This window comes from Macaca nemestrina, chromosome 4 (genome assembly GCF_043159975.1).
Source record: "Macaca nemestrina isolate mMacNem1 chromosome 4, mMacNem.hap1, whole genome shotgun sequence".
Taxonomy (NCBI): Eukaryota; Metazoa; Chordata; class Mammalia; order Primates; family Cercopithecidae; genus Macaca; species Macaca nemestrina.
In genome coordinates, this window is record NC_092128.1 from 110,156,091 (window position 1) to 110,175,331 (window position 19,241).

Consider the following 19,241-nt stretch of genomic DNA (forward strand, 5'->3'; position numbering starts at 1 on the left):
GTGCCTCACTCCCAGTCTTTTTGATGCCAAGTATTGCCCCATCTTAAACTTTTGTGTTTATTTATGATTCTTTGGTCATCCATATGAGGAAACTGATTTGCTCTTGAAGTTGGTACTGAAAAATAGTATTCTTTAAAATTCAGGCTAATTTTAATTGAATGTCTTGGAATTTTTTTATATAGTGTCTAAATTTGAAATATTTTGGGGTTCCAAATCATGTCACCTCAGGATTTTAACTCAAGTTCATAGTAGTGAAAGCCAGTAGACTAAATATATGTGTCTACCTCCTCTTATCCCCAACTCTCTGTGAAAAGACAGGAAAAAGAATTTACAGACAGAAATGTGTAATTCTGTCATAGCACTGAGAATGGGAACAGATGGAGTGACCATCAGCAAAGCAGAGACTTTCTAGGTTGTAGAAGACAGAAAACAGATGGTGCTGATGGATGAAGCAGGGCGAAGGAAGGGCTACCCAGCATCCTCATGAGGGAGGCCTGCAAGGGAAATCTATTCTTCCCCACTGAGTCCTGAAGAGACTTTAAGCAATGAGTCAGTAGGAACAGAGGGCAGAAGAGATGATAGGACATGCTATTAATTAAAGGAATATACATGAAAAGCTAGCTTGATATCCTGCCCACACACCCAGCCCATACAAAGATTGCAGCAACATCTGTTCCATGCTAATTTTGGAAATCTACTTCGAAAAACATTTCTTTTTGAACTCACAGCCTGGGAGGACTAGGAGTTCTAATGAACATGTTAACAACCCAGGGTAAACTCTCTTTTTTTGATATTTGGAGAAGGAGCCAATTTGTCAACCTGTTTCTTGCCCATGAACCTAAAGTGAAACTTTAAAATACTCCATGAATTTAAAGCCTCTTCCTGATCTGTTGTGAGAAACAGGTCTACCCAACAACAGAGGAAACTTACTATAGTGGACTGGGAGAGCAAGATAAAAGAAAGTCTAGCCAGTGGTGACATGAAATTACACAAAATGTGATACGAGATATTATTACCAGATGAGTAAAGGATAAGAACTAGCAATTCACAAAATAAATGTTACATAGAAAAAATATTCACCCTCTTTAAGAAATCAGAGATGTAATTAGAAATAACAATGAGATATTTTTCACAGTATACAAGTAGCAGGTTTTTTAAAAGAATACTCAATGCCAGTAGGGATACTAACAATACTAGCATAGTTACATGTGCTAGAATGTAGCACTTTAAGAAAGCAGTTGGACAATGTGCATGATAAACCTTAAACAGTCAGTTTGTTAATTTTCCATTTCTTAGATTCTGTCTCATGGAAAGTACTTTAAATGTAGAAATAGATGGTCATCCATTATAATTTTGAAGAATTCAAAACAGCTCTTATATTATGGTATATGGTAAGTAAATTGCTTTGTGTCCACAGGATGATATGTTACATAGCCATTAAAAATTACAGCTATGAAGTCAGTAAAACAACATAAGGCTGGGTGTGGTGACTCATGCCTGTAACCCCAGCGCTTTGGGAGGCTGAGGTGGGCGGATCACCTGAGGTCAGGAGTTTGAAACCAGCTTGACCAACATGGAGAAACCCTGTCTCTACTAAAAATACAAAAATTAACTGGGCATGGTGGCGCATGCCTGTAATCCCAGCTACTCGGGAGGCTGAGGCAGGAGAATTGCTTGAACCCAGGAGGCAGAGATTGCGGTGAGCCAAGATCGCACCATTGCACTCCAGCCTGAGCAACAAGAGCGAAATTCCATCTCAAAAAATAAAAAGGAAAGGCCGGGTGCAGTGGCTAACGCCTGTAATCCTAGCACTTTGGGAGGCCAAGGCGGGCAGATCATGAGGTCAAGAGATTGAGACCATCCAGGCCGACACGGTGAAACCCCATCTCTACTAAAAATACAAAAATTATCTGGGCATGGTGGTGCTCGCCTATAATCCCAGCTACTCGGAGGCTGAGGCAGGAGAATTTCTTGAACCTGGGAGGCAGAGGTTGCAGTGAGCTGAGATGGCACCATTGCACTTCAGGCTAGTGACAGAGCAAGACTCTGTCTAAAAAAAATAATTAATTAATAAAATAAAAACACAAGTGTGACGTAAGTGGTAAGGAATGCAAAAGGCAAAATGATGTATAAGAATTTAATACATTCTTTCCCTCCCGCTCTTGCTCCATCTCTGTACTTGATTTTAAGATCTTTGAAGTCAAGGATCTTGACTTGCTCATCTATGAACCTATCCCCCACCCTCTCCCAATGCCTAGCATAGTACCTGACTCAATAAATGTATGTTGGTGCAGAATATAGGCATAGGAAAAAGGAAAAGGAAATCCAGAATAATACCAAAAGATCAGAGAAGCAGCAATACAAAGAGAGAGCCAACTTACTGATGAAATGTGTATTAAAGATAGTAGGATTTAACAGATGTCTTCATGTAAACCAGAGGCTATGCTTAGATTTTTCTTTTAAAATATTTCATTTGTGGGCCCAGGCACGGTGGCTTATGCCTGTAATATCAGCACTTTGGGAAGCCAAGGTGAGAAGTTCACTTGAGGCCAGGAGTTCAGGACCAGCCTGGGCAATATAGTGAGACCCTGTCTGTACAAAGAAAATAGAAAAAATTAACCAGACATGCCTGTAGTCCCAACTAACTACTCAGGAGGATTACTTGAGCCCGGGAGTTCAGGGCTGTAGTAAGGTATGATAGCACCACTGCACTCCAGCCTGGGTGACAGACCGAGATTCTGTCTCTTAACAAAAAGAAAAAAAAAAAGCCTGCTAGTAAACTTTCTGTCACTATTCTAATACATGGTTTGATGTAAGTGTTAATCAGTTAAGCAAGTGCCCTACTCATTTTTAAACTGGATCATTCAGGCATGGTTAATTCCGTTATTTTTTCTGGCTGCATTTTTTAAAATTAACAAAGGTCTCATAGACAATATCAAGTTCATAAGTAAATCAATAAGAGAAACTCAAAACTACCAGGCTATATATATGCTTAATTTGTAGTAGCTCATACATAGAACCTAAAGCAGGTATAAATTACATAAATTATACTTTTAAAAATTAGATCTATTAAGCGTCTAAGCCTGCATTATTATTATTTTGTAGAGACAGGGTCTTGCTGTCTTGCCCAGTTGTGCAATCTTAGCTCACTGCAGCCTTGAATTCCTCAGCTTAAGTGATCCTCCCACCTCAGCCTCCTGAGTAGCTAGGACTGCAGTCCTGTAGCTAGGACTACAGGCATGTGCCACCACATCCAGCTAATTTTTATTATTTTTTGTAGAGACAAAGTCTCACTGTGTTGCCTAGGCTGGTCTCAAAACTCCTGGTCTCAAGCGATCCTCCCACCTCAGCCTCCCAAAATGCTGGGATTACAGGTGTGTACCACCATGCTCAGCTGAACATTATTTCTTTATTCAATTTTGTAGGCTGTTAAATTCAGTAAATAAAAACATCTATGTATTTAATTTCCAAATATGTAATACATTCACATGGATCAAAATTCAGAAGGTGATGTATTCTTCCAGAATTAGCATAGGAATATGGAAGCACACATATATCTTTGCAATTAATTATTGTTTTCTAAACTACATAATCTTATTTTGAAAACACAGGGGTTTAAAAACAAATATTAAAATATAAATAGCAGTTTATGAGTCTTTTATTTCCTTTTTCGCCTTTCAGGTTCTACTCTGTTACTTATTTCTCAGTATTGCTGAAAACATTCAGGTCATAGTCTCGTAGCAAAACCACTGGGGCTGGGGCAAGAAAACTGCTTATTCTTAGGCTACTCTCAGATTTTTCTTATTAAATATTTTGATCTTTTAATAGATCAATATTGATTTCCATCATTTCCTTGCACTAACTCTTCTCTCTCCTCCTACTCCCACCTGGTCCCACAGAAGCTGCTTGTTCCCCTTGTTTTCCTGACCATAGTCACTGAAGCTAGGAAGTTTGTTATTTTGGCTTAAATTCTCAATTTCCTTTACCACTCACGTCTAATCTAGTTCATTTGACTCTTTTTTTCTAAATATCTTTTAGATCCATCCATCCCACCTCCTTAGTCCTAACTCAAGTCATCATTGACTTGTAGCCTTCCACCTGTTCTTCCTGCCTTCTGAGTCCCAGTGTCTCATTTTTTAAAACTCCTGGTGGTTCTCCATTGCTCTGAGGATAAAAATCTAAAGACTTGGTTTATAAAGTCCCTCTTTGGCCCTTTTACTTTTTATAGCTTGCTTTCTTACTGTCACCCCAAGGTTCACTTGATTTGCTAATGCTTTGTCTCAAGTCTCATCCATCACTTTCTCATGTGTGTTAGAAATTTTTTGTAAGTTTTAACTGTGGTAAGTGCTTTACCTTTGTGCTGCTGGTAATGATTTTGCACTGACTGCGGACTGAGTATATGTGGCATATAAAGTTGTGGTCTTCTAAAAAGATGCCTGAATATTTGTTACCCTTTATTGAATACGTATTTATGCATATTAGATATCTTACATATGTTGTTTTATTAATGTCAACCTTAGTGTTACAAATAAGCTGAAACCCAGGAAGATAAAACTTGACCCTTCATGATGTTAATGTTAAGATTCTATGCTTTGATGTCTGACAACATGTCTGGCAAGTCTTATAAATAAATTTTATTTTGCAGACAAGGCAAAAATGTTAAACCATCTTTAAGCCATCAACTACTGTACCCTTAAAACAGAATATTACTTTTCTTAGTTCAGTCTTTATTATTTTGTGTTCTCCTTATTCAGCACAGTTAGAGTAACGTGAAAATATTGAGTTTGTTATGTTTCAATAGTAGAAAAATGCCTCAGGGATTTTCTTTGAATGTTGTTCCTAGGGAGGTTGATTGCATATTTTAAATGGAGGGTTTAACTGTTTAGGGTGTCAGTTATAACTAATGTCATTTTTTTGACTAGACTTCCTTCCATCTCTTTATAATAAATTATTAACTAAATAATAAGGCTTTATTTATAAATATGCAAAACGTAGTTACTTTGCAACTTAAAATTTGTCAAACATTTTTGAGACACCAAAAGCATAAAGAAAAATACCCATCAAAAAATATAAATGAAAAGATAAGCCATAAACTGGAAGAAAATATTTTCAAAATACATCTCTGGAAAGGATTTAATTCAGAATATATAAATAACTCTTAAAACTCACTTAAAAGACAATTTTTAATTTTTAATGGACAAAAGGTTTGAACACCAGAGTCATACGGATGGCAAGTAACTACATGAAAAGAGCTCAACATGATTAGTTATTAGGAAAATGCAAATTAAAACTATAATGAAATATCACTACACATTCACTAGACTGCCTAAAATTAAAAGCCTGGGACAGTACTAGGATGTGAAAGCAACTGGAAATCTCATATGTTGTTAGTGGAAATGCAAAAAGGTACAGCCACTTTGGAAAACATTTAAACACACACCATACAACCTACCAGTTCTGCACCTGTTGTTTACCCAAGAATAATGAAAATGTATAGACCTGTACACAAAAGTTCATGACAGCTCTACTTATAAAATTTTTAAAAATGGAAACAACATAAATGAATCATGATACATCCAGACAATGGAATACTATTCAGTCGTTTAAAAAAAAAAAAAAAAAAAAGGTGCATGCACTGATATGTGCAACAATATTTGTGTGTCTCAAAAGCCTTGTCTAAAAGAAGCCAGGCATAAAAAGCTATATACATTGTGATCCAAAAGGCAGAACAGTAAGGCTTGAAATCCTGTCAGTGGCTGCCAGGGTGATGGAGAAGATTATCTGCAAAGGGGCAAGAGGAAACTTTTTAGGGTAATGGAAATGTTTTGTACCTTGATTGTGATGGTAGTTACATGACTGTATACATTTATCAGAACTCATTGAACTATACGCTTAACAGGGTGAATTTTATTGTATGTAAATCAACCTTCCCTGAAAAAGTTCAAGTCAGTTTTCAACATACGGCAATACCCTTTCTCTACTAAAAATACAAAAATTAGCTGAGTGTGGTGGTGCATGCCAGCTACTCAGGAGGCCAAGGTGGGAGGATTGCTTAAGCTTGAGAGACAGAGGCTGCAGTGAGCCGAGATCGCACCACTGCACTCCAGCCTGGGCAACAGAGCAAGACTCTGTCTCAAAAAAAAAAAAAAAAGAGAGAGAGACAGAGAGAGAAAGAGACAGAGAGAGAGAGAGAAATTATCTTCACAAATTTTATGGTGAAGAAAACTTTAGGAGACAGGTCAGATGACTTCTGAGTCAGGTATTTTGTGTTTTGATGTAGTACGTTTTTTCTAATCATGAAGATATTTTTAATTTTCATAATTAATAGTCTTTTTTTTACTGTCAGGGTTTTGTACCTTTACCAAAGTACACTCTTTATGTCCCAAGAACAGGTTGTCTTTATTTATTCAAGTCATCCTTTATGTTACTTAAGTATTATTATTAAACTGTCTTCATGTATATCTTACACAGATAGTGGTAGTTTTATTCTTATATACTCTTTGTGAGTGAGGTTGTAAATTGGGTCTTTCATTATATATTCTGTTATTTGAGAAGAAATTTAATTGTATATGTTATATTGCTTATATAACCATTTACCCTTTGAAATCTCTTATTTGTAGTAATTTTGCAGTTGATTCCTTTGGTCTTTCTAGGTATGAAATCATATTATCAGTTAATAATGATCATATGCCTCTTTCTTTCCTTTTCTAATATGGTACCACTTCCAGAACAGTGCCAAGTAAGAGTGATGCTAGCAGCACCCTTATCTTACTCATGATGTTAATGGAAGTGCTTTTATTTTGTCATTAAAAATGATTTGTAAGAGACAGGGTCTCCCTTAAGAGGGTTGGCCAGACCCAGTGGCTCAAACCTGTAATCCCAGCACTTTGGGAGGCCGAGGCAGGTGGATTGCTTGAGCTCAGCAGTTCAAGACCAGCCCAGGCAACATAGTGAGACCTCGTCTCTACTGAAAATTCAACAACAAAGAAAATTAGCCTGGAAGTAATTACCTGGAACTACAGGCATACATTGCAAAAAAAAAAAAAAGAAGGTGTCTCACTATGTAGCCCAGGCTGTAATGCAGTGACAAAATCATATCTCACTGTAACCTCAAACTCATGGGCTCAAGCCATCCTCCTACCGTAGCCTCCTAAAGCACTGGGATTACAGGTTAGAGCTGCTGCACTGGGCCTGATTTGGGTTTTAAGACCATCAGTTCCTGTGCGATTGAGTGAACACTAATCTATTTCTACTTTTTTTATGAGCAATTTTATCAAATATTCTAGAACCTGTAGAGATACTCATGATTTTTTTTTCACCTATTAATATCAGAAATTATTACTTCCTAAAATTCTAAGCCATTCTTGTATCTGGTTTGAATCACACCTGGTCACTTTGGTTTATTCTTTTAATGTGCCAGATTCTATCTGTTAACATTTTTTACTTAGAATTTTTTGCCCCATATTCATGTGATAGTCCAATCATTCTATTTTGTCTTTATTCTATTTTTGTCAGTACTTTGCATCACTGTTAGGCTAGCTTGCTAAAAAGAATTTGGAAGCTTTCCCTGTGCTCTGAGACGTTAAATAGTACAGATTGAGTATCCTTTATCCTAAATGCTTGGGACCAGAAGTGTTGCAAGATTTTTTTGGATTTTGGAATATTTGCAAATGCATATTGAGATATCTTGGGGATGGGACCCAAGTCTAAACATGAAATGCGTTTATGTATATACACTTTATACATATAGCAGCCTGAAGGTAATTTTATACAATTTTTTTTTTTGAGTAAAAGTCTCCCTCTGTTGCCCAGGCTGGAGTACAGTGGTATGATCTCAGCTCACTGCAACCTCCACCTCCTGGGTTCAAGCGATTCTCCTGCCTCAGTCACCTGCATAGCTGGGATTACAGGTGCACACTACCACGCCCCACTGATTTTGTTGTATTTTCAGTAGAAACGGGGTTTAACCATTTTGGCCAGGCTGGTCTCGAACTCCTTACCTCAGGTGCTCTGGCTGCCTTGGTCTCCCAAAGTGCTGTGATTACAGGCATGAGCCAATTTTTAATAATTATGTTTGTGAAACAAAGTTTGTATACATGGAACCATTTTGCTACCCTTTGTGGGAATGCTTGCATGAGAGAATCTGGGCATGTGCAGAAAAGATACACTGGGGCCGAACAGGGCTAGGAGGGTCTTGGGGATGCTGAATAAACTGTATTGTGCACTTGTGTTTTGACTGCAACCCACATGAGGTCACATGAGGTCAGGTGTGGAATATTCTACTTGTGGCATCTTGTCAATGCTCAGAAAGTTTCAGATTTTGGAGCATGTCCGATCTTCAGGTTAGAGATGCTCAACCTGTATTGATGACACTTGTTCTTCTGTCAGTTAGGAAAATGTACTTGTGGGCCTGGCACAGTGGCTCAGCCGGTAATCCTAACACGGAGGCCTAGGCGTTCAAGACCAGCCTGGGTAACACAGACCCTGTCTCTACAAAATATTTTTAAAATTAGCTGAGAGTGGTGGCGGTAGCGCGTGCCTGTAGTTCTAGTTACTCAGGTGGCTGAGATGGGAGGATCATTGAAGCCCTGCAGGTCAAGGCTGCAGTGAGCTGTGATGGTACCATTGCACCCTAGCCTGGGCAACAGATTGAGACCATGTCCAGGAAATTACCAAAAAAAAAAAACTATGTATCTCCTTTTCTTGGTCATGTATATTCTACCTCTTCTGAAATTGTTCATTTTATATTACCTGTGTTTTTTTAATTGAGCAAACATTCTTAATGCAGATAGGGAGTATCATGTGTGAGTTGTTTATATGAAATACTTTCCATTCACTAATATGGCCTGTACCTCCTTGTGATTTGTAATGATTTGATAGGGGCAGAACTTTAATGATCATAAGTCTTTGTTTGTTTTGTTTTGTTTGTTTTTGAGACAGTCTCGCTCTGTCGCCCAGGCTGAAGTACAGTGGCCTGATCTCGGCTCATTGCAAGCTCCGCCTTCCGGGTTCACGCCATTCTCCTGCCTCAGCCTCCCTAGTAGCTGGGACTACAGGCACCCGCCACTACGCCTGGTTAATTTTTTGTATTTTTAGTAGAGACGGGGTTTCACCGTGTTAGCCAGGATTGTCTTGATCTCCTGACCTTGTGATCCACCCATTTCGGCCTCCCAAAGTACTGGGATTACAGGCGTGAGCCACTGCGCCCGGCCAATCATAAGTCTTTAATGCACCATTCAGATCAGAGGCAAGGGAAATGCTTCCTTGAATCTCTTTATTAAAAAGGACTCTCACAACTTTTACCAGCCAATATTATTATTAGACTGAAGCCTAAAACAGGTTGTGTATCCTTGATCCGAAACGCTTGGGATCAAAAGTGTTTGGGATTTTGGATTTTCTTCAGCTTTTAGAATATCTGCATTATACTTAACCGGTTCAGCATCCCTAATCCAAAAATCCCAAATGCTCCTATGAGCGTTTCCTTCAAGGGCCATGTCATCACTAAAAAAGTGTTGAATTTGGGAGCATTTCACATTCTGGATTTTTGGATTAGCTATGCTTATCCTGTAATGAGCTTCTCTATCGAAAGTCTAAAGAAGATAATAATGAATTCTGGGCATACAAAGATCACTGGGGTTTTTGTTTTGGCAGGCATAGGGTATTTGACACCTTACTTGGTAGAGTATTCCTTAGTAAGTATTGAAAAACCCGAGTTGATTGTTTTTTAGAAAAATTTTTAAAGTTTAAAATAGAGAGTTTAGAGTCTGGATTGAAGGTTTGTGGTCCGAAGCTCCTTGACCCACTTTCCTGTGTGTGGTAAGCAGTAGGCTGAGTAATGGCCCCACAAAATATCCATGTCCTAACTCCTAGAACCCGTGAATGTTGCCCTATGTGGCAAAAAGGAATTTTGCCAGCATAATTAAGGATTTTGAGGTGAGGAGATTATTCTGGATCATCTGGGTGGGCCAAATGAATCACAAGTGTCTTATAAAAAGGAATTAAAGGGAGGTTTGAGTTTGACTAAAGTAGAGGAGAAGGCAGTGTGACCACAGAAGCAGAGCAGTGCTTCTGTGATGGCGGCCAGGGGCCAAGGAATTGCCCCAGGCTATAGAAGCGAAAGTGGCAAGGAGCACATTCTCCCATGAAGCCCCCTCAAGGAACCAACTTGACATCTTCTTTTTAGCCCTTTAAGATTCTTTTTGGGCTTCTGGCGTCCAGTACTGTAACAGAATAAATGTGTGTTGTTTTAGGCCACTAATTTTGTGGTAATTTGCTGCAGCAGCAACAGGAAACTAATACATTGTGGGACCTGTTAACTAAACATACAAGGGCAAGATTCCATAGCTCCAGCACTTAGCACAGTGCCTTATGTAATAAGGTAGGCCCTGGGTGTATTTTTGGAGAGAAGGAAAAATGGAGGAAAGAAGAAAGGAAGTAACTTAAGTAGCTCGTATGAACATGGTGTAGGTGTCTTCTTTCTGGATGAAGCAGAGAAAAACAGTGAACTTGAAAACTTGAAGCCCACCCATCACCCCAAATAGGTTCTATAGTATTATTCTAGGACATCACTTTAAAAAGTTGAACAGTGAGAGTCAGAAAATAATTGAGGATCCAAAAAAGTCACACAATTTGAAATTCAAGAATCCCTGCTCATTTGAAGGGGAAAAATACAAAGCTGTGTACATGTGGGTAAGTTATATTTTAATTAAAATTCAAGCTCACATCTCTAATTTCTAGTTTATATAAGGTACCAAGAACATAGTTAATTGCAGTTTTGCCGAGTACAATAAATAACTGGACTTCGTTGATTTATGACTAGTTTTAATTATATTTTTTAAATAAGTTATACATTTACATGATATGAAAATCAAATGTACAAAATGGTGTACTCTCTCACCTCTGTGGTGACTTAGTTTCCGTTTTCACAGACAAACTTGTGTTACCGTTTAAAAAAAAAGTCCTTCCAAATATATGAACAGTCAAATCCTGAATGTTCCTTTTTTGTTTTAATGTTTTTAGGCAATGTATAGCATACGGGATGTGTTGTTCTGCATCTTTTTTTTTTTTTTTTTTTTCCATTTTAACTCTGCGTTGGAGTTCCTTCTATTTCAGTGCATAAAGAGCTTCCTCATTTTTTGTGGTTGCATATTATTCCGTGTATCAGATTTACAGTTCCACCAGCAATCATTGAATATGCCTATTTCTCTACACCAGGGATAGATAAAAATTTTCTGTAAAGGGCCGACAGAAAATATTTTAGGCTTGCAAGCCACATTCTCTGTTGCATATTCTTCTTGGTTTGGTTTGATTTTAATTACAACCCTTCAAAAACATAAAAACCATTCTTAACTTACAGGCTGTATGAAAACAATTCAAGGGGGGCTGTGGTTTGCTAGCCCTTGCAAACATATAGTTATTAATTTGATGGATAAAACATTATCCCAATATAGTTTTATTTGTATTATTTATCAGTGAGGTCAAGTATACTTAGAGTCATTTGTATATCCTTTTCTGTGACTACTCATATTTTTTGCCCAATTTCCTACAGTTTTTTATTTTATTTATGGTAACTTCTTTAAAGACTAGTCAAGTGCAGTAGTGAGAAGTGGGGTATAGCTTTTTATATAGAGAAATCATCTCTTATCTGTAAAATGAATTGCAGATGTTTTCCACAGTTTTATCTTTTTACTTCGCTTTCAGAAGATTTTGCCATGCAGAATTTTTTTTTTAGATGGACTCTCCCTCTGTTGCCCAGGCTGGAGTGCAGTGGTACAGTCTCGGCTCACTGCAACCTCTGCCTCCCAGTTTTAAGCGAGTTTCCTGCCTCAGCCTCCTGAGTATCTGGGACTACAGCCGTGCACCACCATGCCTGGCTAATTTTTATATTTTTAGTAGAGATGGGGTTTCACTGTGTTGGCAAGGCTGGTCTCGAACTCAACCTCATGATCACCCACCTCGGCCTCCCAAAGTGCTGGGATTACAGGCGTGAGCCACCGCACCTGGCCAGAAATTTTTTCAGTAGTAAAATTTTTCAAACTTATGACTTGGGTTTTATGTAATACTTTAGACCTTCCCCACTTAAGGTTATGAAACAGGCCGGGCACTGTGACTCATGCCTGTAGTCCCAACACTGGGAGGCCAAGGCGGGCGGATCACCTGAGGTCGGGAGTTTAAGACCAGCCTGACAAACATGGAGAAACCCCATCTCTACTAAAAATACAAAAGTAGCTGGATGTGGTGGCGTGCACCTGTAGTCCCAGCTACTCGGGAGGCTGAGGCAGGAGAATTGCTCGAACCAGGGGTTGCACTCCAGCCTGGGAAACAAGAGTGAAACTCTGTCTCAAAAAAAAAAGATAAAAAAAAAAAGATTATCAAACAATTCAATTCTTTCATGTTTTTTTTCTTGTGCCTTTGTGATTTCATTTTGTCACTTAAATCTTTGATCCTCTTAGGCTTTATATTAGTATCAGGAGAATAGATCCAACTTTTATTTTTTTCCAGTTGGCTCAACAGTTGTCCAAACACTACCTGTTGAATTGTTCTCCGTCTTCCCCCACCCCCATTTGAAGTGCCACCGTTTATTACACACTACACTACAGTATGTATTTGAATCTAGTGTGTATATTCTGTTCTATTGATCTATCTAGACAGGCTTGCTTTTGAATTCTGACTCCCTCACAAAATTATCTGTGGTTGTATTTCATTGAAGAAATACAGATACAGTCAAATATATCTACCTACAGCCGGCACCTATGCCCTATTCTTTGCATTGCCTCACCTCCCATTACGAAGGAAGAGATGTCCCTGCTCCTGTTATGTTCCAGGTCCTAATTCTTCTGGTTCACTCCAGAACTTTGCTCCTAGAGTTCACCCTGCCTTCTAGATCATTAATTTATGCCTGTCTTGGATGATTGTCATGCACACATCCCTTAATAATATTTAAAAAGCAGCCAAACAAAAAGCCCTTTTCCTAACAACACCTTCCCCTTATGATTGCATTTCTCCATTCATCTTGAGAGTAAAAATCCAATTCTCTACCTTCTGTTTCTCTTCAACCCAAACCCACCCTATTCCTTTTTTTTTTTTTTTTTTTTTTTTCAGACGGAGTCTGTCTAGCTCAGGCTGGCGTGCAGTAGTGCAATCTTGGATCTTGGCTCACTGCAGCCTCCAACTCCCGGGTTCAAGCGATTCTCATGCCTCAGTCTCCCAAGTAGCTGGGATTACAGGCATGCACTGTCCACCCCATTCTTACCTCAACTGGTGAAATGACTCTTCCCAAAATTACCAACAACCTCCATCTTGCACAGAATTAGCTCTCTTTTTGTCTCTCCTCATATCTCACCTCAGTCTGTCAGCAGGATTTAAGTCAGCCAGCCTCAGTGACTGTGCGATCACTAGATCTCCTGCTGGCCTAGCCTGTTGAGTTGTTTCAGGGCTCTTTCCTTTGCCGCTTTCTCATATCTATCTTCCTCTTGTCCCTAAGAAAGCTCATTCCAGTCTTGTGACTTTAAATATCATCTGTAAACTGACATGCGATTTTTTTTTCCATCTCTACCCTCATCCCTGAACTCCAGACTAAAACATTCAGTTTTTCTTGTTCAACTCTAGTTGAAATGTCTAATGTGCAAGCAGAGCTTGGGATTTCTTTCCCAGACCTATTCCTTCTTGGTCCTTCTCCATCTTAGATAGAGGTGCCTAACATTCAGATATTTGGGACAAAAACTTAAAGGTTAGTCTTGTTTTCTCCCATCCAATCTATCAGGAAGTCCTATCAACTGTTTCTTCAAAGTGTATCCCAAATAACATAGTGGTTAGGAGAGCCAGGTTGCCTCAGTCTGAATTCTGGCTTAGTCTTGAGCAAGTCGACATCTGTGACCCAGATTCCTCATCTGTTAAATGAAGTTAAAATAGTACATACCACCTAGGATTGTAAATATCTGAAATGTAGTACTCAGCTGAATTAGTATGTGCAGAGTGCTCAGAACAGTGCCTCACACTTAGTGAGCGGTCAGTAAATGTTCGTTGTCCCCAGTGTAGTTGGTATTAGTAGTTATACGGGAACTAGTAATACGGTTACTGCTGCTGCTGCTGCTGTACCCCAAGCCTCTATCCTCTCTTGCGTAGATTAATGGTATAGCCTCCTATACTTTCAACTCTTGCCACTTCACTGTCCATTCTCTACACACCAACCAGGGTAATCTTTTTAAAAACCCAAATTTTGCCACTATCCTTCTTAAAAACTCCAGAGGCTTCCCGTTGCAGTTCTAGTAAAATCCAAACACTTCCGGGGCCTTCAAGGTTTTTTGTGATTCGCCCTCTGCCTACCTGTCAATTTTAGCTCCTCTTACTCTCCAGTCATTCACTAAATGCTGTGGTTTAAATGTGTCCTGCAAATTTCATGTGTTGGAAATTTTTTTTTTCTTTCTGAGACAGTCTCACTCTGTTGCCCAGGCTGGAGTGCAGTGGCACGGTCTTGGCTCACTGCAACCTCCATCTCCTGGGTTCAAGCGATTCTCCTGCCTCAGCCTCCCGTGTAGCTAGGATTACAGGCGCCTGCCACCATGCCCCACTACTTTTTTTGTATTTTTAGTAGAGATGGGGTTTCACCGTGTTGCCGGCTGGTCTCCTGACCTCAACTGATGCACCCGCCTTAGCCTCCTACAGGGCTGGGATTATAGGCATGAGCCACTGCACCTGGCCATGTGTTGGAAATTTAATTCCCAAATTCATATGTTGATTGGCAGTGAGGCTATGGGAGGTAATTAGGATTAAATAAAGTTATCAGGGTAGGGCCCCCATGATGGGACTGGTGGCTTTATAAGAGGCAGCAAACTTGCCCATTTGCCATATGATGTCTTCCACCAGAAGCCATGTAGATGCTGCCACCATGCTCTTGGGATTCCCAGCCTTCAGAACTGTAAGAAATAAATTTCTTTTTAAAAAATAAATTACCCAGTCTCAGATATTCTGTTATAGCAACAAGAAACAGACTGACACTAGGCTTCATCTACTTTGGCCTTCTCCTGGTCCCTAGAACAGGCTCCCCACTCCCACCCCCTTCTGAGTTCTTTGTACTTGTTATTCCCTGTGTCTGGAACACTCTCCCCTCAGAGCTGACTGGTTTCTTCAAAACATTCAGGTCTCAGCTCAAATGCCACCTCTTCAGAGGAGTCATCCTTGAACATCTGGTTAAAGTAGCTCCTCCCCCCATTGCTGCCTTATTTTTTTTTTTTCATTGCACTTTGCACTAATGGTATTTGCTTATTTGTGTATGTGTTTGTCTTAAGTTCCACATAGGCAGGGTCTTTGGCTTGTTTATCATTCGAAACAACATCTCGACTAGGGCTTGGGAATTAAGTGGTAGAGTTCCAAGTCTTTTAATACGGGGGTCGAGTAGTTTTTCCTTGGCAGGAGCTTCTTTTCCTGGATAGCCTCTTAATAGTCTGGAGTGCGCAGCTCATAGTTATTAGGAAATGTTTGCACTTTGGAAAAATGTCCTTGGAAATCTCTGCCTTTTCTGAGTCACAGATTGTATTTTAAATTGTTCTAGAAGGAAAGGTGTTTTAACCCAGTTGTAGTGACTGATAAGTGTTTTCTTTTGAGCACATACACACACACAGCTCTTAGAGTATTAATTGATATGGTAATGCCCTGAGCTCATGTGATATGAACTGTTTTAAAAATAAAACAGTAGATATATTAGCTGCGACATGATTATAACTGCCAGCAAGTAAGGATCATAATAAAGAAGTGACTTCCTGACGTGTTTAGGAACACCAGCAACAGCATGCTTCATAAACTGGCTTAGATTTGGTATCTTTCAGACTTTTAGTTACCTGCAGTGTACTGTAATTTTCATTGTTTTTGAGCAGTGATAAGCACTCACAATTGAATGGTCATGTTCTCCATACCCAAGTCAAAGAGCGGCTGAATTCGTGTTTGTTGAATTAAATTGAACTCTTAGCCTGTAAGTGTAAATTTTTTGCCATACACTTAACAGTTCAAACTGCTTCTGCTAAAATGCTTTTGATACAATGGTAAGAACAGGATGAAAAAAATGCATTTATGTATACATGATCTCAGTTATGTTAAGTGTAGATTGAAAGCAGTCTCCAAGGAGGTATGTTAGCCTGTTCATATTGTTAAATGGACAAGAGGATTATGGCGGATTTTTCTTAATACTTTTCTGTATTGGGCAAACAGGCATATGGGAATGATTTATGGTTGGGGCCTGAAGCTGTGCCCAGCTCTTGGGTGCCCTGTACATCCCGTATGTGAGGCACAGACCCATGGCAGATTGTCCTGGCCCCTGCTTGTGATTGAACCTCTAGTAGGAAGAGCTACTTTACACCAGTACAGCCTAAAAGCAGAGGTCCAATCTTTTGGCTTCCCTGGGCCACATTGGAAGAAGAATTGTCTTGGGCCAGACATCAAATACACTAATGATAGCTGATGAGCAAAAAAAAAAAAAAAAGTTGCATAATGTTTTAAGAAAGTTTTCAAATTTGTGTTGGGCATTCAAAGGGCTGCATGTGGCCCATGGGCCACAGGTTGGACAAGCTTGGCCTAAAGTATTCCTCAGGGTTAAGTCAGACTGCAAACATTTGTGTATTCATTCATTCATTCATTCAACACTTTTGCACTAAGTGGCTGATTTTGCCAGCCATATTAGTTACATTAAGCAGACTATTAACCAAAATGGACATGGCCCTGAACTCACTGTTTCTGGTATACTAGAGAAATACTTATACTATTAAGTTGGTGCAAAAGTAATTGTGATTTTGCCATTGAAAGTAATGGTCAAAACTGCAATTACATTCACGCCAACCTAATACATATTCAGGCAATTTCAACTTGTGATAAGGGTTATGAAGGAAAAGTAGCAGATGCTATCTGAGAGCACAGAGCAGAGAAGAACCTAATTTAGGTTGAGAGTTTCAGGTAAGGCTAAGACCCAAAAACCAAGAGGAGTTAGCCAGATAGAATAAGAATATACCAGACAGAGGAAGCTGCATGGCAAAGGCCAAGAGGCATAGAAGAGTGAAGAACAGAAGGAGACCATTGTGGGTCTGATGCAGCTGAGCTAGGAAGTATTGGCCCAAGATAGAAAGGTAAACAGGAGGGGGCATGGTTCTGGGAGCTGCAACTTAGAAAGCTGTTTGTGTCCAAAACAGGTCAAAGAGTTGCTGAGGACAAGGGGTGCAACCCCCTAATAACAAAAAGTCTCCTTGCTTGGATCTCCACACACATTCAGAGTGTTTGTTGTGGCCTCACAGGATTTTTTCTAAGGCTAAGTAAGCGTGGCCAGAGGTAACTGGATGCCATTAGTGCACATCACCACTACAACTTCTGTAAAAACCTGGCCTCTCCACACTGAATGTCAAAATGTATTAAACAGTGCATGCTCTGAGAAAAGTGAAGGCATGCTAGATCCAAGCATTTAAGTTAGATTGGCCATCCACCCCAAGAAACAAATGTTCCAGTAATCTGTTAGTTGGGGTATACAGTGTTGTATTCTGTTTATAATTCTACCACCAAGTTTTTGGGATGGGGTGTCTTCTTCTATAAAATAGCATTAAGTAAGCATTTCAATGAGGTCCTTAATGTGAGGCATGATGTAGTAAACACATTAGCAGTCTTTTTTTTGGTCACTTGTTTCTTACTCAAGAGAAACATCTTGGTTGAGGGCGTGGTGGCTCACGCCTGTAATCCCAACACTTTGCAAGGCCAAGGCAGGCGGATCATTTGAGGCCAGGAGTTTGAGACCAGCCTGGCCAACATGGCGAAACCCTGTCTCTACTAAAAATGCAAAAGCTAGCCAAGCGTGGTGGTGCGTGCTTGTAGTCCCAGCTACTCAGGAGGCTGAGGCACGAGAATCGCTTGAACCTGGGAGGTGGAGGCTGCAGTAAGCCAAGATCACGCCACTGCACTCTAGCCTGAGTGACAGAGCAAGACTCCGTCTCGGAAAAAAAAAAAAAAGGAAGAAACATCTCTTTAATTATTGCCAGTGTAAATTAGTGTGAAAACAGAGATCCTGTAGCCTGCTTTCATGTCTGTGTGGACATACTGCAGTGCAGCTGATACCTCATTATTGTCAGCATGCAGTTGTACTAGGAAATTTTCACATGTGATCATAGCTCATTACTGAAACCCAACTATTTTAAAAGAAATGCCCTTGAGTCATAGGCTTGATTTGTTGCCATGGTATTCTCTGATAAATGGTTAATGGTTCTTCCCCTAAGTGAGCATACTTCATTTGCCATCTGTTTAAAATCACTACAGATTGAAAAGTAGTATATTGAACTCTAAGGACGTAATCTCTTTCTTACACTGGAATTCTGAAGAAGAATGTACTGAGCATTACTTACTCTTTCTTTCTTCGTAGATTCTTCTTAATCCTTTGGTGAAAACTGAGACACAAGATGGCCGCAAATAAGCCCAAGGGTCAGAATTCTTTGGCCTTACACAAAGTCATCATGGTGGGCAGTGGTGGCGTGGGCAAGTCAGCTCTGACTCTACAGTTCATGTACGATGAGGTAAGTGTTAATTTTATAATGGATCAAAGTTTAGGCTTTCAGAGAATATTTCCCTAGCTTAGTTTTGGTGCTATTTTGTATGGATTCTTTGAATCCTCGAAACTATTAATAATTTTTTTTCATTTTTGTGTTTAGAGCCATCTGTACATGACTTGATTTTACAAATCAGGAGCTTACGGTCCTTAAAATCCTCATGCTTTAAACACAAAACTAAACTAAAAGCAGTGCCTCTTTTTTTAGTAATCTAACTTTAGCTTTTTTGTTTTTAGATTTTATTGGAGATTCCTACCTTTAATTAATGGAAGTGGTGGGTATAGTACTTTATAGGTTAACATATATAAAGTATCTTTTAGGCCAGGCGTGGTGGACCATGCCTGTAATCCCAGCACTTTGGGAGGCCAAGACGGGTGGATCACAAGGTCAGGAGATTGAGACCGTCCAGGCTAACACGGTGAAACCCTGTCTCTACTAAAAATACAAAAAAGTAGCCGGGCGCCGTGGCAGGCACCTGTAGTCTCAGCTGCTCAGGAGGCTGAGGCAGGAGAATGGCATGAACCCGGGAGGCGGAGCTTGCAGTGAGCTGAGATCACACCACTGCACTCCAACCTGGGCAACAGAGCGAGACTCTGTCTCAAAAAAATATATATATATATTTTAATAAACTTGATGAAAAAGTCATTATTGCATGTTTGGCATGGCACTACC

The 19,241-nt window shown here is 39.6% G+C and overlaps 1 protein-coding gene across 2 annotated transcripts in view; it reads left to right on the forward strand.

Moving 5' to 3' along the window:
- Nucleotides 1–19,241, forward strand: part of LOC105497757 (RAS like proto-oncogene A) — an 84,187-nt gene that overhangs the window by 44,203 nt on the left and 20,743 nt on the right. For both annotated transcript variants that reach the window (XM_011769083.2, XM_011769084.3), the window contains one exon: nucleotides 18,386–18,536. In XM_011769083.2, the coding sequence (XP_011767385.1) occupies nucleotides 18,423–18,536 (114 nt within the window). In that variant the 5' untranslated portion in view covers nucleotides 18,386–18,422. The remainder of the gene's footprint in view (nucleotides 1–18,385; nucleotides 18,537–19,241) is intronic.